The sequence below is a fragment of the Capra hircus genome, chromosome 1 (assembly GCF_001704415.2).
Source record: "Capra hircus breed San Clemente chromosome 1, ASM170441v1, whole genome shotgun sequence".
NCBI classification, from domain to species: Eukaryota; Metazoa; Chordata; class Mammalia; order Artiodactyla; family Bovidae; genus Capra; species Capra hircus.
This window is the reverse complement of record NC_030808.1, coordinates 74,740,840-74,758,560: the sequence shown is the minus strand read 5'-3', so window position 1 is coordinate 74,758,560 and position 17,721 is coordinate 74,740,840. Positions and strand designations below refer to the sequence as shown.

The 17,721-nt window shown below is 41.7% G+C and overlaps 1 protein-coding gene across 2 annotated transcripts in view; it reads right to left on the bottom strand.

The window, feature by feature from the left end:
- Nucleotides 1–17,721, bottom strand: part of FGF12 (fibroblast growth factor 12) — a 613,055-nt gene that overhangs the window by 283,269 nt on the left and 312,065 nt on the right. The window contains exon 1 of one of the 2 annotated variants that reach the window (XM_005675114.3): nt 4,329–5,374. The exons of the other annotated variant lie outside the window; for it this stretch is intronic. Within the exon in view, the coding sequence (XP_005675171.1) occupies nt 4,329–4,527 (199 nt within the window). The 5' untranslated portion in view covers nt 4,528–5,374. Of the gene's footprint in view, nt 1–4,328; nt 5,375–17,721 lie in introns of those variants that run through there. 2 annotated transcript variants of the gene reach the window in all.

Sequence of the window (17,721 nt, the reverse complement as noted above, 5' to 3'; positions counted from 1 at the left end):
TAATAAAACTACTTGCTATAAATGTAAAGTTTCACTGGTCATGTGAATGTATTCTTGATCCGTACATTGACCAGAATGATTTCAATTTATAAAAATGTAATTTATATTCTTTAAGTCACATGATTAAGCATTTCCCCCTTTTTTGTCAGTTTTCTTCTTGAAGTTTTTATTTTGTGATATTTCCTTCATCAATGTCAAAGGATATGTTTGATAGTAAAATACTGAATGAGTATGCTAGTAAATAGTATACATCCACCAAAACAAGTTGGAAAAATACTAAAATATTTTGAGTAACCATAATTTTTATATCAGAAACAACGACTCAGAAACAAGTAGAAACAAGAACTGAGAAAAATAAGACAAATGAAAATCAACAAAATTTAGTAAAATTATAATCACTTCTTTGATTTATTTTATCCAGTCATTATAAACATACTACATCATTCTTTAAAACAAAAGTAATATAAAATCCAAAGCTTAAGCTATGAAAGCTATCTAATGTTTTTCAGGTGAGGAATTTTATTGATTACTGATTTTTTGTTAATGCCCCAGTTTAAGTGAAAGAATTAAACTATAGAAAAATAATAAAAACACTGATTAAAATACAGATTTAAGCTTATCTAGTAACTCTGTGCTTTAGACTTTCCTTTGAAAACTCAAAGAGTGATACTAATGACCTCCAAGATTTCTGGCCACTCCAACATTTGAAGATTCTATAAACACTTATCCCTTCCTGATGGGGAATGCTATCTATTACACGCAGCAACTCCTGAGTGGAAAACATAAATAATTCTAGAATTAACCATTTCTTCAGGCGTTTCTATTCAAGAGTAAAACAAATGCCGGAATTGAGTAAGCCATGTAATTCACATGGCAAATTAAATGGTATCAACATTTAAGCAAATATTCGAGCAGCTCATACAGGTATTTCACATATAAATAACAAGTAATGTAAGGACTGTAAGAATGTTCTTTTCTTACGTTCTAAAGGCTTTTCTATGGTTCAGTGACCTAAGCCAACGTGCCAGTGTTCAAGGTCTCCAACATTTCACTTCCAAAGACCCACAGTGCACACAGGGCTATGGGACTGACTGTTCCTGCCCTATCTGTATGTCTTCACTGTGGGATTTACTTCTATATGCACAGTGCTGTAGGATGGTCATTTTAGAACCCCGATTGCTTGACTTAGCTTATGTCTCCTTCTGCCAGTTATCTCCTCTATAAGACCACATTACTGTTCTAATTACAAAATAAGAATCACAATCCTTAATGGTAAAAATAAACAATCTATAAAATTATTCACAGTCTTTGACAGAGGACACTACTTTTTTTGTGTTGTGTTGTAAAATACACAGGCAAGAAAAGTCAACTGGATCGAGTTCTAGCCCCAATCTTACCACAATCTAAGCTGTGCAATCTTGTATAAACCACCAACGTGTTCTGGTTCAAGGGTTTCTTACCTAAGGCAGCATTTTGCTACACAGTCCCAGGGTAAGCCGCCACGTGTGCTCCAGGGATGGCGTTCACAGTGCATCTGAGGCACCCTGTGGCCCTGGAACTCTGTGATGGGAGAAATGGCCCTGCCAATTCTCATGTTTTCACAACGCAATATCATGATTTTAAAATCTGAGACCTTTACTATGTGATTTCAGTATTCCCTCTGCATTTATGAGGTTTCAACATCATATGTACTGGAACTAGGTGAGCTAATACAAGGATTAAGAGACTCTCGGTGTGTTAGCCCTGAAATCAGAAAGACAACTGCGGCCTTTCCCATCCAATATCTGACTTAGTTCCCTGTCTCAGGCTCTCTCCCCTGGCAAGTCTGGCCCATGAAACTTGTGTCTCAGTGACAGAAATTCAGAGTGGAAATTATCAGGATGAGTTATTCCATTTCACCACTTTACCATTTGTGACTCAGTTTGTATTTCACAGGAAATGGCTGAAAAAGCCATTTAGTGAGTTTAAAGGATAAATCAAATATTAAGTGAACATAACATCAAAGAGCTTATAAAATAGATTTGCTCAAATAGTTTTTTCCTTTTGATGTTTACCAACTTCCTCCCAATCCAGCTAAAGAATTCTCTCTGGAGAACTGAGATGTGGAAGGTGCTGTCTCTCTATAAATAGGCTCCTCTCAAGCTATGTGAATCATGGTCACTGACAGCAAATCAAAAGATTAGTTATTTGGCTTTGTTAGTAATGGTAACAGATACTATCATCTTCCCCAAAAGTTTTGTTGCACCCTATGCTCCCATTCTTCTAAGCTACGCTTCATAACAAACTCAGCTCCACAGTGGACAGATACAGGCATGTTGCCCTTGCACTCAGCAACTCTTAATAGGTCCTGTCATCTCTTTGTCAGATTATTACTGTGACACTTAAGCTAAAAGAATCCACCAGTCATGATCCTCTTTGCCAAAATGTACACTAAGTAGATGAGAAAGAGGAAAAGAGTAAATGAACAATGAAAAAACAATAAACTCAGCAATTTCCTCAAAGTCTCTATTTTCTAATCAGATGCCAAGGAAAAGGCCACAGGAAGCAGTTTCCTTAGGTAAAATTAAGCCATGCAAATCACTGGTCTCCAAGTCAACTTCAACAAAGATCAGGTGAGTTTATACTATCCATTCACAAAAACAATCCACCTAACATTTAGATTACCCTTGTTCGTTAGTAAGAAGGCTGACTAGAATCTATTCACAAAAACTAGAGTACAAGAACATAGTTCAGAGACTAAGATAGCAAAGTCACACGGAATTAAGAGCCTTGAAGTTCTTTGTAGACCACATAAGCCCCGAGAGAAGATGGCCCCCAAATGATCCTTGCATGACAATATGAAGAATTTCATTTTCCCCTAATATGAGTTATTTACTATACAGCGATAACTCTAGTTTTTTGCACATATCTTCCCTTTATACAATACACAGGCCATACAAACTGGATATAAAATGACAGATTTTAGTAGCTTCTGCCTTAAGATCATAATTATTTTTGTTTACTCCTGAAATTTACTATTTCATCAACATCACGGGTAAGAAAAAGAGCCCACTATGGAATGAATAATGTCATGAAAACTCAACAGAAAAATGAGATGGAACAGCTTCTTTACAAGTCTTAATCACAAATTTCTAAACTAATTCTGAGCCCCACTTGTCCAGACTTTTCAAGCGTGTTCTTTACCCAATGACCCCAGCCCATATGCTTCATTCCTGAAACCCAGGAGAACATCACAATCAGAACTGCAAAGATGAGAACCTAAACTAGTCAACTGGTCACCAAGCAAGCTTTCCTTCTAGACTGTATTTGCTTTCAGTTGTCCACAGCAAGGGTTAATCATCTGCAGATTGCAAATGACCCTGTGGGCCACACCCAGGGAGGCACTAGACCTTGGAAATTCTGCTTTCTTTCTCTCAAGATAGCCTGGCTTAAATTGGGGATAATCACTCTGAAATTTTGAGGTATTCAATTTCCCTTTGTAAACAGAGATACAGCAAAGACTAACCATTTGAGTTTAAAGCCAAAGAAAAGAATCAGCTTCAGAAAGGCCAGGCTAAGATCTCTGATAAGTCTAAAGTTTCCTTTACACTCACTGAGACCAAACTGCAGATACTATGTTGTTCCGTGAATGTCCCAAAAGTGTGAGTGTGCAAAGATGGGAGTAACAAGACAGAAAAGTTAATGAGCAGAGCCATTTGGAACAAGGAGAGAAGCAGCTGGAAGAGAATAAGAAAAGGAGGTCTGGGTGAAAAGAAGTGAAAGGGCATGGGTGAAAACGAGGAAGTGAGAAATCGATCAGAAACATAAGGAAGATTCCACATCATGTGCTGCCAAAGAAAGAGTTAGAAAAAGACAATAAATTTAAGTTCATCTTGTGCCTACTGTCTATTATGTGTTAAGATTGCACTGTGTTATGAGAGATATAGGAAGGAAGGTTTATTTACATTTAGGTTCTCAGGAGGTAGATTAAACACTGGATGGATGGATGGACAGATGAAGGGATGTATGAGAAATAGAGATGGAGAATGAGGTGGCCACTGCCCTCAAGGACTCTACAGGCTCTATGGGACAAAGAGCATGTAAACATGTAACTCTCATCCCAATCAAACCGTGGTTTCATCGAGGTATAAAGTGTTTTCCTGAATATGGGACAAGAAGCTATTAGCTAACAGGGAGTGACTGAAAATCTAACTGAAAATTGTGGGAGAACGAGGGCCAGAATGGAAGAGGGGGATCCTGGTTCTCTTCCATGAATGCCCCTAGATGCTTTGCCGAAGGGGAGGGGGGTGTTAGCCACTAGGGAGCCCACCGTCAGGGCTTCTACTGACCTGGTCTCCTCCTCACTGGCCTCTTGCGGCCGCTGCAGAAGCGCACTTTGCTGAATACCCCGAGGACGTGCCTCTCGCACAGGGAGCGCCCGTCTTTGCTGGGGCTGGAACGGCGCTTGGAGGCCGACACCCGGTCGCTGTTGGACTCCCTCGCCTGTCGCTTCTGCCGGATCAAGGAGCTGGCTATCGCTGCAGCCATAGCTGCTCAGCGCGGGCCCCAGGCCCCGGGCTCCACTGCGCCCTCGGGATCACGCTCCGCCGGGGCGAGGGCAGGACCTCGGCGGCCTGGAGGGACAGGGCAGGCGCGAGGAGGCAGTGCTAATATTTGAGAAGGCTGCAGTACCAAAAACCCGGCGCCCACAAGGTTAGTCAAGAGTCTGGGCAGTGGCGACAAAATGTGTGAAAATCCAGATGTAAACTTCCCCAACCTCTGGCGGCGGGGGCGGGGCGGTCCCAGGCCTTCCTGTTAACTAGACTCTTGCATCTCAAACTTGCACCCCCAGGCGATCCGCGTCCAGGGGGGGCAGTGGGGACTTTGGTCACACTGCGTTCGGAGTACCAAGTGGAAAGGGAAGAATGATGTCCAAAACAACAAGCCGTGCCCCTGTCGGAGAGGCGCAAGCGTTGCAAGGTGTCCAAAGTGTTTCTACACACACATACATAGAAAACCCGTTTACAAAGCAAGAGTCTGGACCGCGGCGGGTAGCGTGCCCCCGGTAGAAAATGCTAAAAAGTGAATAAAACGTTCCTTTAGAAAACAAGCCACCAACCGCAAGAGAGGAGAGGAAGGCAGCAATTTAACTCCCTGCGGCCCGCAGTTCTGGAGATTAGGAGGTCCGTCCCGGCTGGGTGAGGTCTACCGAATGCATCGCCCCGGCTGCGGTTCTCCGGGGGCCCGCCGCCCGAGTTCTGGGATTCCGAGAGGCGCGAAGTGGGAGCGGTTAGCTGGAGTCGGGGTAGGGGCGCCTGGCGGGGCAGATGTTTCCAGCTGCGGCGAGCGCGACTCCCCGCCAGCAGAGCTGCAAAGAGAGCGGGAGGCGAGGGAGGAGGAGGGCAAGAGGGAAGGGGAGGGAAGGAAAGGAGGAGGGAGGGAGGGAGATCCTCCAGGGCCAGGCACCCTCCGGGAGAAACCCGCGAGAGGCGAGCGCCGCGGAGACGCGGGGTCCCAAAGAGCGGGCGCTCTTTCTCTTTCCGCTTTTTTTCTGGCACAAGACGGGCACAGTTGGTGATTATTTAGGGAATCCTAAATCTGGAATGACTCAGTAGTTTAAATAAGCCCCCTCAAAAGGCAGCGATGCCGAAGGTGTCCTCTCCAGCTCGGCGCCCACACGCCTTTAACTGGAGCTCCCCGCCATGGTCCGCCCGGGGCCGCCGCACCGAGCCGCTCTCCGCACAGGCTCCGAGACAGCGAGAGAAGGAGGGGGCGCCCTGGCGGGCTCCGGATCAGGTCATCGCCGCGCTGCCCCGGCCCCCCAGCTCGCGCGGCTCGGCAGTCGACAGCTCACAGGCAGCAGATCAGATGGGGATTATCCGCCGGACGCGAGGCCGATCACTCCGTCCCGCGCGGCCCATCCCGGCCGAGGAAGGAAGTGACCAGCGCGCTGCGAACACCCGCGCGGCGGCTCGGGTGGGGCGGGGGCTGGCTGCGGGTGACTTCGGCTCCAGGAGGCTGCGGCTCCGCTTCGGAGCTGCCCACCATGGTCTGGCGCCCGAGGCGAAAGCGGGGCCCCTGGGCCGCCGGGCTTGGGGGCGTCGGGAGGCGGCCGAGCGCACCACCGGGGCCCTGGGGGCCGGACGCAGACTCTGGGGCCGGGGCCAGGAAGCAGGTGCGGTTTGCCGTCTACTCGCCCAACTCGCTGCGCGGGTGGCCGCTCAGAGCCGCCGGCTAGCGGGGTGCCCCCCGCCGCCGCCTCCCTGGGCCCCAGAGGGGGCGCTCCGGGCGGAGTCCCATTTGGGGGCTGAGGCTCCGGGCACGCCGAGCCGCACCGGCTCCTGGGCGCCGCCGCCGCCTAGCCGGTTCGCTCGGCTGGAGCGCTAGCTCCGCAGGAAACTCCAGGCAGGGACGACCGCCACCGAGACGGAGGGTGGGACGAAGGGCGGGAGGCCGCCAAAGCACCTCTGGCACTGCTCGCCCACCCGCCGCGAGCTCGGGAGCGCCCAGGTGGGGCCAGGCTCCCGGAGCGCAGGGAAGCGCAGCGCGCTCGGAGCCTCCTCCCCTCCCTCGCGCCCTCGGCTCCCAGACTCTTCCCCCTCCCTCCCGTCACCCCTCTCCCCCTTCTCCGTCTTCTGTCTCTCCCCTTTTCTCCTCTCTACGCAATCCTACGTGATTGAGGTTTGGATGAGAAATTCTCAGAGGCAGAGCGAAACAACTGCAGCTCGGATCGGCTCAGTCCCATCCCTCCCCCGAGAGAAAACAACACCGACCGGTTAGAGGACCCCGATGCACAAAGAGAGGTTGGGGTGGGGGAATTGAGAGAAAGCGGTCTGAAGTCTCTCCAATAAGCTGCAGCACGAAGAATTCTGTTTTGAAAGGAAGGTAGAGGACACTAGAGAAAGTAATGATGGCCCCTTGGGCCCACCTTCAGCTCATTTTGGAAAAGGAAAAAGTGTTTCCACATTCCAGGAACCCAGATTTCTGGGTTCGATCCTCCGGAAAGCTGCAAAACAGACTCAATCTCTAAAATGAGGGACCAGGTGAGCACTCTGCACAGAAGGGAGGATGCAGGTGGAGAGAGTGACTGTGGGCAAGGGCAGTCAATAGCCAGCTCTGGAGGGCAATCAGGTCTCCAGGAGTGCTTGTGGTGACCGCTGGACACTACTGAAAACTCAGCAGAGGAGAAAATGTCACCTAAGCTAAAATGCAGCCTGAAAAATTTTGGAAACATAAAGGAGTAGCCATGCTAAGGTGTGGAAGTGGCTGTTGTGATACTAAGTATCATTCTTCAACCAGTCTTCAAATATGCTTAGTCCCTCCCCTTTACAGACATTCCCATAAGCCACCAGGGTAGTGCCAAAAGATTTAATGGGTGATTTCCAAGCAGAAACAGGTGTATGCTGGAAATACCCTAATAGTAGGCAAGGGACATGAATGTCAAGGAAACTACTGAGAATGGATGTAAGCCCTGTAGAGGGTCCAGGAATCCTCCAGATTCCTAGCAGAATGAGAACCGAGGCCTATGAGGTTGTTTAGTGCAAGCACTGTTAAACAGCCCCACTGCATCTGGGGGGCCCGGACCTTTCATGCTGCCGCTGGGTATAGCAAAGGCAGATGGGTTTACAGGGCAGACATCTGGAGGAAGATTAAATAGGCAAGGCGCCATGAGAAGGGGGAATCCCAACTGTCAATGGGGAGCACACATCCCCTGCAGCAGTTCAGGGTGCCTGCATAAAGGGAGTGAACTTGGGATTCTGACAATATATAACAGACAGGGGAGATACACACACACACACACACACACACACACAGCCCTCTTCTCCAAAAGTGAAGCCAGCCAAATACATTTTCAAAAGTACATCTGAATGTGGTAAGGGAAATTACTGAAAATCAGTTGGTAACACTGTCAATTAGAGAAATATTCACATTTCACAGATAAAATTATGTATTTTCCTTCCTTGGCTGCCACAAGATTTGTCTCCTTCTTGAGGAAGGCAGGCACAAATAGCACTGGCTGGCTCTGGGGGCTCCTTGCCTCTTGCAGTTCAACACTCAAAAAGAAAAAGGTCAGCTAAGGTGAGGAATCTAGATAAATGGGCAAGAGAGGAGTATATAGTGAGGCCTTGAAGAAATCACCGCTAAACTCTGAGTCTTTTTCTTATCCTCAAAATGGGGACAATCAGTCCCATCTACCTCCCAGAACTGAATATGTATGTGCAAGCATTCTGAAAAGTGGAAAATGCCAAATGAGTAAAAGAGATGATGACAGTGTTTATTTTTTTAAGAGAAAGCATGATATTCTTCTGAGATGCTTTTTTTAAATGTAGATTCCTGATGGTTTCTCAGAATGTGAATATCTATGAGTAGAGCCCAGGAATTTTAAGTTTTTAACAAGTTCTTCAGGTGTCAGAGTTCAAAAGGTATATAGATATAGATATACAGAGATACATTTTTCAATAACACAAAATCCTAGAAGAGAGAAATAAACTCAGACTCTCAAAAATTAATACACTTCACCAGACCTGCAGTCTTATGCCCACCAAAAAAGGCCTGGAAAGGGCCTTTCTCTAATCTTTGAGTGTTTTGATTTTTTTTTTCCTGTGGGTTTATGACAAAGATGTTTCGATGCAGAAGGTAACCAGTGTAGCAGCACACGATAGAAGAGGGTGATGAGAGAAGAGAAGAAAAAGCAGATAACACTTGCTGTTTGAAGTTTTCCCTGTCTTGACAGCATTGTTAGGCATTTATAGAACAAAATGAAAACAATAAATGCTACCTTCCTGAAAGTGACACTCCATGTCTTTAGATCTTTACTAAAAGAATGTGGTGTTTTTGATTCAATTAAACAACAAAGACTACTTTTTCCCTTGTACTACTGCAGCTATTGTCAGGGTACATTTTAGCTATTGAGCACTTTCAGTTATCATCAGCATCATTTTCTTCACTTCTCCAATGAGAAGAAGTTAATATAGGAAAATTTGAGAAGTTACATAGGACCTATGTACAAGGCTCTTAAGATCAGAAGCAATACCCTAGTTAATCTTTTTTATATTCAAAAATTTATTACTTTCCTACCTGGGCCACTAAGTCTCATAAGTTTTCCTTCATGGTTAATAAGACATTTCTGATATATTTGCATTTGGGGGGGTGGGTAGTCAGGAGGAAATTAAATCAACCCACTGATGATTTAATTAAAACAATCAGGTCATTCTGAAGGGCAATATCTCAGGGATAACAATACCTTGACTTTTATGCTTTTTAAAAACAACTTAAGAATTTCCATTTACAGTTCTGAAAACATCATAGTTGGAAGCAGCTGAATTACTTGGAGAAAGTTGCCAGATACACATTGAAAGGATAATTATATTTATATTTCTGACCTACCTTCAAACAAACAAAACATAGTCTTAATCATCTCTATATTTTAAAATCATCTCTGTATTTTAAAGGGAAAAAAAAAACAGAATGTTGAATAGTCTTTCCCTTATTCATAGGCCAAGTCTTTCAACTCCTAAATCAAACTATTAGGACCACTGCATTCATTCACTTGAAAGCTTGAACTGGGCACACATTGCATCCAAGGCCTGTTTCAGTTACCAACTCTATACATCTCTCTATTCTCCCTGCCTTCACAAGCTTATAGTCCAAGCCATCATGATCTTATCTGGCTCCTGTCTTAATCACCTACTTGCTGTATGCTACTGCACAAGCTATTCAATCTCCAAATCACATCTGCAAAATCCATCAATGATAATGACACAAGCAGTTCCTTACCTAACTGGGCTGCTGCAGGCTCAAAGAAGATGAGATAATAATGTAAAGTACTAGAATGAGCATGCCATCATTAAAATATCCATTTAAAGCAAGGCCCTGCTATAAAATCCAGACTTGCCAAAACATGAAAACATACCTTGTGATTCAAACATATCATCATTCACTCGTGGACATAATGTATTTAACAAAGGCTGGAAATCCACTTGAAATGAATGATTAACTTTGACATTGTAGTGGCAAATAAAATTTTCATTAGTGGAATATTGTCAATGTCCTTGTCTATCGGAAACACAAAGGAGTCTAGCTCTGCTGATATATCATCCTGATCTGAGATCAGGCTCCTGACTCAAAGCTTGGGGAATATGAGCTCACCAGCCTCCGAAATTGCATGCCTGACAGGTAGAAGAAGACCTTTTCTCCATGAATGCTGTCCCACACAATGGCTGTACTTCGATTTCCTTTTCACTGCCAGATTGTCAGTTAAAATAGGCTGGTTACAGCAGCACAAATGATTTCTTTCTAATAATTTGTGATTTCCTTTATGGTGCCTTATTCAACAGTTTAACAATTACTACATGTGATATGTTTGTCTGGTTTTAGTCATCTCTCAAAATAAGAAAGACTTAATTCTTCTTCATGACACAGATTAAAGTTAGTATCCTTATTGCCCAAGTAAAGAAATTATCAATGTTTTAAAGAATATCTGTTTAAATAAGAAATATAAGCTATAACTATGGTGAGCCAGGGCTAAACTCCCTGCGGAGTTCTAAGTGGCTTCCAATTATTGATACAATGAATCCTCCCTATAAGGCATGTTTTCTCATTATTCTCATTTTATAAATTAAGAAACTGACACACAGAGAGGTTAAGTTGCTCAGTCAGCCACCCAGGTAAGAACTGGCAGAATTGAAATTTAACTAATTTAATTATTTCCAGAGCTCCTTTTTTACCCTCTATGTTACACTGTATGTCAACAGAAGCATGATGCTATAAATAACCATGTAATTCAATTAATAAAATAAGAATATAATCATCATTTGCATTGATAGTCTTTTTACTGTTTAGAAATCATCTTCCCATGTATTATCTTATTAAGGCTTTCAACAATCTGGGAAGGAAAATTAATGAGATAATAATAACCCAATTTACAAATGAGACTCTAATAAGTGATGTAATCTCCCAAGACCTCACAATAGATGAGTGAAGATACGTGAGTTTAATCTAGGTCTCCTGACTTCAGTGTGTCTCATGGCCCAGCTGAGCTCACATAAAGAAAAAACTGCACTGATGACTTAGTCGGTAAAAAATCCACCTGCAATGTAGGGGACTGCTTGCAGTGCAGGAGACCCTGGTTCAATCCCTGGGTCGGTAAGATCCCCTGGAGAAGGCAATGGCAACCCATTCCAGTATTCTTGCCTGGGAAATCCCATGGACAGTCCATGGGGGCCTCAGTCCATGGGGTCACAAAGAGTCAGACAGCCCTAAGTGACTAAACCTGCACAAAGAAGAAAAGATGAGAATGTAACATGTCCTTTCATTCTCTGACTTCAGCCCTCCCTGAGAAGGATTTCACACCTTGTAAATGACCTTGAAGAGATCATTCTGTGTGGGAAAGGAGTGCAGGCCTTAAGTGTCCCAAATCTTCTCGCTTCACAGCTTTTACCTATCTGTGTGGAGGGGCTAAGGTGGTTGTCTCCTCACTCCTGGCATAAGAGGGTATCTTTGGTTCTGAGACTGTGGCCTCCAAACACTCACCTCCTTAGTTCAGTAATTTAAGTTGAGCTTCATGAGAAAACTACAGAAAAACTAAATCAAAACAGAAAGTAGAGAAATTTATAAGTTATAAATTTATAAAGTTACACTTCTTCCCTTCTCATTCCTTAAAAAAAAAAAAATGTACATTGGTTTGGCTTGAAACACAGATCTGGCCCTTGGTTATTTTCCTTCCTAGCTGGATTGAGGATCTTTAAAAACTGCCCCCAATTGATTCTCCATCATTTTTTCCCTTTCCTAATTTCCAGTGCCACTGCTTCAGTGATACCCCTTCCTTCTAGATGAGGAACGTAGCTTCAAGATCCTCATAAGAACGTAAAACCCATAATGACAAGAAGTTTGTCTTTTTTATTTATTTTCTATCTCCAGTTCCTAAAATGTTAGTATATAGCACACACTCAATAAATACTTTAATGAATTAATTAATGAATTTATCCATCCATCCACTAATCTTTTTAAGTCAAAATGAAACATTTATTCTTATACAAAGAAACAAACTCAGCTAATTCAAGGGTAGCCTCCACATTTCCAACTTGATCATTTTGCTTTATAAATACTCTTTAAAATCTATCTAAATCCCATCTATTTATTAAAATTGTATATGCTTAGAGGCCACATGGTATCCAGATTTCTGCACTGACCAACTTCCACCTCCTATATTTAGGTGTATAGTTTCAGTTCTTATATTTCTCTCTCTCTTTTCTCTCAGTCCCACCACCCTCTCTCATACACACACACACACACACACACACACACATTCAGAGAAGAAAAGGAATATAACAATAATGAAAAGAGAGCACAGAATTGATAAAATGTCAATTTTTAAAGGCTCAGAATATGATCAAAATGACCTTAAAATGGTTTGATAATCCTAAAATTCATGCTGTCACCCATCTGTACTGAGCTGCTTTCTCCACGGACCTAGTTGCTCCATTTCTAAATTTAGATTCCAAATTTTCAGGGAATGGATCTTGTTGAAATAGCAGTCTCTTCCAGCATCCAGCACATGACTGACAGTCAAATTATATTATTAAAATTGTCATAAATTCATATTTTGTCCCATGTGCATGTAGCACTGGACTCCGTGAAAATAACTATTGATCCTATTTGATATTCAATAAATTTTATTGGATACATATTTGATATTGAATAACACTGTATTGGAAATAACTGAAATATCCAAACCAGCTAGAGAAAATTTTCAGGGGATCAAATGGAAGTTTAAACAAGGTGACCAGTAAGGTCATTTGTAGTCCAAACTGTTTAGAATTCTCCAAAATTAAAATGTAAATTAGAGGGCTTCCCTCGTGGCTCAGTGATAAAGAATCCGTCAATGCAGAAGACACAGTTTCAATCCCTGGTCTGCGAGTATCCCATATGCCGCAGAGCAGCTAAGCCTGTATGTCACAACTACTGAGCCTGTGCTCTTAGAGCCCAGGAAATGAAAACTACTAAGCCTTCGTGCAGCAACTACTGAAACCCCTGTGCCCTGGAGCCTGTGCTCCACAACAAGAGAAGCCACCACATTAAGAAGCATGCACACTGTCTCTAGAAAGCAGCCCCAACACGCTGCAACTAGAGAAAAGTCCACACAGCGATGAAGATCCAGCACGGCCAAAGAGTAAAGAAATCAAAACTTTTTAAAGAAATGTAAATTAGGAAGAATAGGTGATTTAGAATAATCTTTCCTTGCATAAAGTTATTTTGTCTGAGCCTAACTTTGTTTGCCAGTAAAATGACTTAGATTAATTAAAGTAATATGTTGAAAAGATAGCATTGGTTTCTGAAACAAGGAACTGTATGAATGAGTGAAAAAATGAATGAATGGGCAGACGAGTAGATAGATGGATAGATGAAAAGTAGCATCATTCATCTACAAACCTCTAAATTCACATTGTTAGGCTAAACAAAATAGCTCAAAATAAGAATATCTGGCAAGCTTCCTTTTGGAATACTGTTGAGAGAATTCCACAGTAGTAAATAAAAGCACTTAATAAACTTCTAAGTCATTCACTTACCAATTATTTTCACATAAAATTATATTCTCCTGTGATTAATTTTGCCCACTAATTCACCATATGCAACATGAAATCAAGAGGATATTGGTGTAGATGGCTGTTTGTTTATGCAATCAAGGCCAAGATGCATAGATGAATAGATAGATAGATATAGTTATAAACATGCATTTTAGTGGTCAGATATCCAGAAAAGAATAAGATGACTGTATAAGCACGTTTATTTAAATGGCATTTGAAGCAAGAAAGAGCAATGATATTTTTGTAATGTTTTGGATAGGATATTACTTTTTAAATATACAGTATTAGCTAGAAGGGATTTCATGAGGTCATCAATCCATTCTAGACAATATATACATATTGTAATCACTAGAGACCACAGAAAAGAAATTTCTTTAAAAACTAAGCTAGAAAATTATCTCCAGTTAGTTGAATATGTAAAGAATACAGCAATGGAGAAAAGATCCATTCTATTCTCTTCATTTTGACAGTTCTTCCTCTCATTCCTAAAAAGGAAAAAGATAAGGAAATAGCCATAGCTAGCTTTTAAAAGATAAGTAACCAGAAGCATTTATTATTTTCTGAAAAAAAAGCTAGGGAAAGAATGTTGACTTTATGTTAAAAGTAGAAACAGAATGAGGAAAATCATGATTTACATTTTTTGTGCCCGTGAGGCTCTAGTACCTTACTTTGACAATAGTTGACACTCTGTAAATGTATGTTGATTTAATTTGACTTGAAAGTATTAAATGTTCAGAATGAGTAAGAACAGTCTTGACTTTTACCTTAGGCATATTTTTATTAATAGTGGTATCATCATTAATCTCTGATAGCATCAGGTAAGTAGTGGCTATGAAAAAGAAAAGAGAGACACAAATATCTGATAAATATAAAGAAAAACACATGGCCTTAATCTAGTAATGTGTTTTCTCTTATCCTCTTTATGAACCTAACACAGATGTCAGGCTACTTTTTCCTGATGGTGCTACAATGACAAAATCCTAGTGTAAACTCACAACACTCTTGAAAGGAGAAGGGTTATTCCCTTAAGTGAGTTGGAAAGTCATCGTTTCAGGCATCAGATAAGAAAGAGATGTGGAGTTGGGAAGTGCATTTAACTCAAGGAAGAGGCATACCTTTCTTTTTTTATCTACATTTTGAGTAGTCCATCTACACTTAAAGTTTTTCTGACTGTCAAGTGAAGATATGTTCTCTACCAAACAAAATGAGGGTAGAAACTATATAGGAAAACACTCTCATAGAGACTTCTAATATAGTAGTCTGCAGCTGTAAACTCCAGAGAATGAACCATATCAAGTTATCTAGATGTTAGTTGTAAATTATCTCAGTGATGTAATCTCTTTCGTTACACACTGGCCTTCAGCATAGCTTTCAGTTCAGTTCAGTCGCTCACTCGTGTCCGACTCTTTGCAACCCCATGAATCGCAGCACACCAGGCCTCCCTGTCCATCACCAACTCCCAGAGTTCACTCAGACTCACGTCCATCGAGTCAGTGATGCCATCCAGCCATCCCATCCTCTGTCTTTTCCTTCTCCTCCTGCCCCCAATCCCTCCCAGCATCACAGTCTGTTCCAATGAGTTAACTTTTCGCATGAGGTGGCCAAAGTACTGGAGTTTCAGCTTTAGCATCATTCCTTCCAAAGAAAGCCCAGGGCTGATCTCCTTCAGAATGGACTGTTTGGATCTCCTTGCAGTCCAAGGGACTCTCAAGAGTCTTTTCCAACACCACAGTTCAAAAGCATCAATTCTTCGGCGCTCAGCCTTCTTCACAGTCCAACTGTCACATCCATACATGATCACAGGAAAAACCATAGCCTTGACTAGACGGACCTTAGTCAGCAAAGTAATGCTTTATATTAACCCAAATTTTTATTTCAGTTGGAGAAGGAAATGGCAATCCACTCCAGTGCTCTTGCCTGGGAGAATTCCATGAACTGAGGAGCCTGATAGGCTACAGTGCATGGGGTCTCAAAGAGTCGGACACAACTGAGCGACTTCAGAGTTTTATTTCAGTCAAGGAATCATTGGGTTCTATAATTTCAAGCTTTTTAGTTCAAATCACATAAAAACATCAACTTAAAATTCTATATTCGTAGTATGTGTTAGAAGTATTTGATTAAAAACTCTCATCAAAGTGGGTTTAGAGGGAACATATCTCAACATTAGAAAGGCCATTTAAGACAAATCCATTTATATGCAGAGTACATCATGAGAAATGCTGGGCTAGATGAAGCACAAGCTGGAATCAAGATTGCAGGAAGAAATATCAATAACCTCAGATGTGCAGATGACACCATCTTTATGGCAGAAAGTGAAGAAGAACTAGAGTCTCTTGATGAAAGTGAAAGAGGAGAGTGAAAAGTTGGCTTAAAGCTCAACATACAGAAAACTAAGATCATGGCATCTGGTCCCATCACTTCATGGCAGGCAAATAGATGGGAAAACAATGGAAAGAGTGGCAGACTTTATTTTGGGGGGCTCCAAAATCACTGCAGATGGTGACTGCAGCCATGAAATTAAAAGACGCTTACTGTTTGGAAGGAAAGTTATGACCAACTTAGATAGCACATTGAAAAGCAGAGACATTACTTTGCCAACAAAGGTCCGTCTAGTCAAGGCTATTGTTTTCCCAGTAGTCATGTATGGATGTGAGAGTTGGACTATGAAGAAAGCTGAGTGCTGAAGAATTGATGCTTTTGGACTGGGGTGTTGGAGAAGACTCTTGAGAGTCCCTTGGACTGCAAGGAGATCAAACAAGTCCATCCTAAAGGAGATCAATCCTGAGTATTCACTGGAAGGACGGATGCTGAAGCTGAAACTCCAATACTTTGGCCACCTGATGCGAAGAGCTGACTCATTTGAAAAGACTGTGATGCTGGGAAAGACTGAAGGCAGGAGAAGAAAGGGATGACAGAGGATGAGAAGGTTCGGTGGCATCACTGACTCAATGGACATGAGTTTGAGTAAACTCCAGGAGTTGGTGATGGACAGGGAGGCCTGGTGTGCTGCAGTCCATGGAGTCGCAAAGAGTTGGACACGACTGAGCAACTGAACTGAACTGAACTGAACATCATACTCAAAAAGCTGAAAGCCTTCCTGCTAAATTTATGAATAAGACAAGGATACTCACTCTTGCCACTTCTATTTAACATAATACATGAAATCTTGGCTGCAGCAACCAGACAAGAAAAAAGAAAAGATATGTGAACTGAAAAGGAAGAATGAACTGTAACTATCTGCAGATAGCATGGTATTTATATAGAAAACCCTAAAGGCTTCACCTCAAAACTATTAGAACTAATAAATAAATGCAGCAAAGTTTCAGGATACAAAATTAACACATAGAAATTTGTTGCTTTTCTATACACAATAGTGAACTATTAGAAAAGAGAAAGTTTAAAAAGAAGCAACTGTTTAAAATCACATAAAAATTTAAAAATATCTAGGAATAAACTTAACCAAGAAGGTGAATGACCTGTACTCTGAGTACACAGATAAAGAAAACTGATGGTGATACAAGGAAATGCAACAATACCCTATACTCTAGGACTGGAAAAATTAAAATTTCTAAAATGACCATACTACCCAAATCAATCTACAGGTTTAATGCAATCCTGATAGAAATATTATTACATTTTTCACAGAACTGTAAAAAATAATCCTAATATTCGTATGGAACCACAAAAGACCCCAAATTGCCAAAGCAATCTCGAGAGAGAAAAAAAAAAAAAAAAAAAAAGAGCTGGAGGTGTCACTCTCTCAGACTTTAGACTCAACTATAAAGCTACAGTAAATAAAAGTGTAAAGTACTGGCATAAAAAGAAACATATCAATGAAACAGAATAAAGAGCCCAGAAATAAACCTACATACCTATGGTCAATTAATCTACAACAAAGAGGGCAAGAATATATCATGGAGAAAAAACAGTCTCTTCAATAAATGATGCTGGGAAAACTGGATATCTACAGTAAAACAATGAGATTAGACCTTTTTCTCACACTATATATAAAAATAAATGGATTAAAGACCTAAATATATTATCAGAAACCACAAAACTCCTAGGAAGAACATAGGAAGAACATTTTGACATACATTTCAGCAATATTTATATATTTTTTGGATCTGTCTCCAAAGGCAAAAGAAATAAAAGCAAA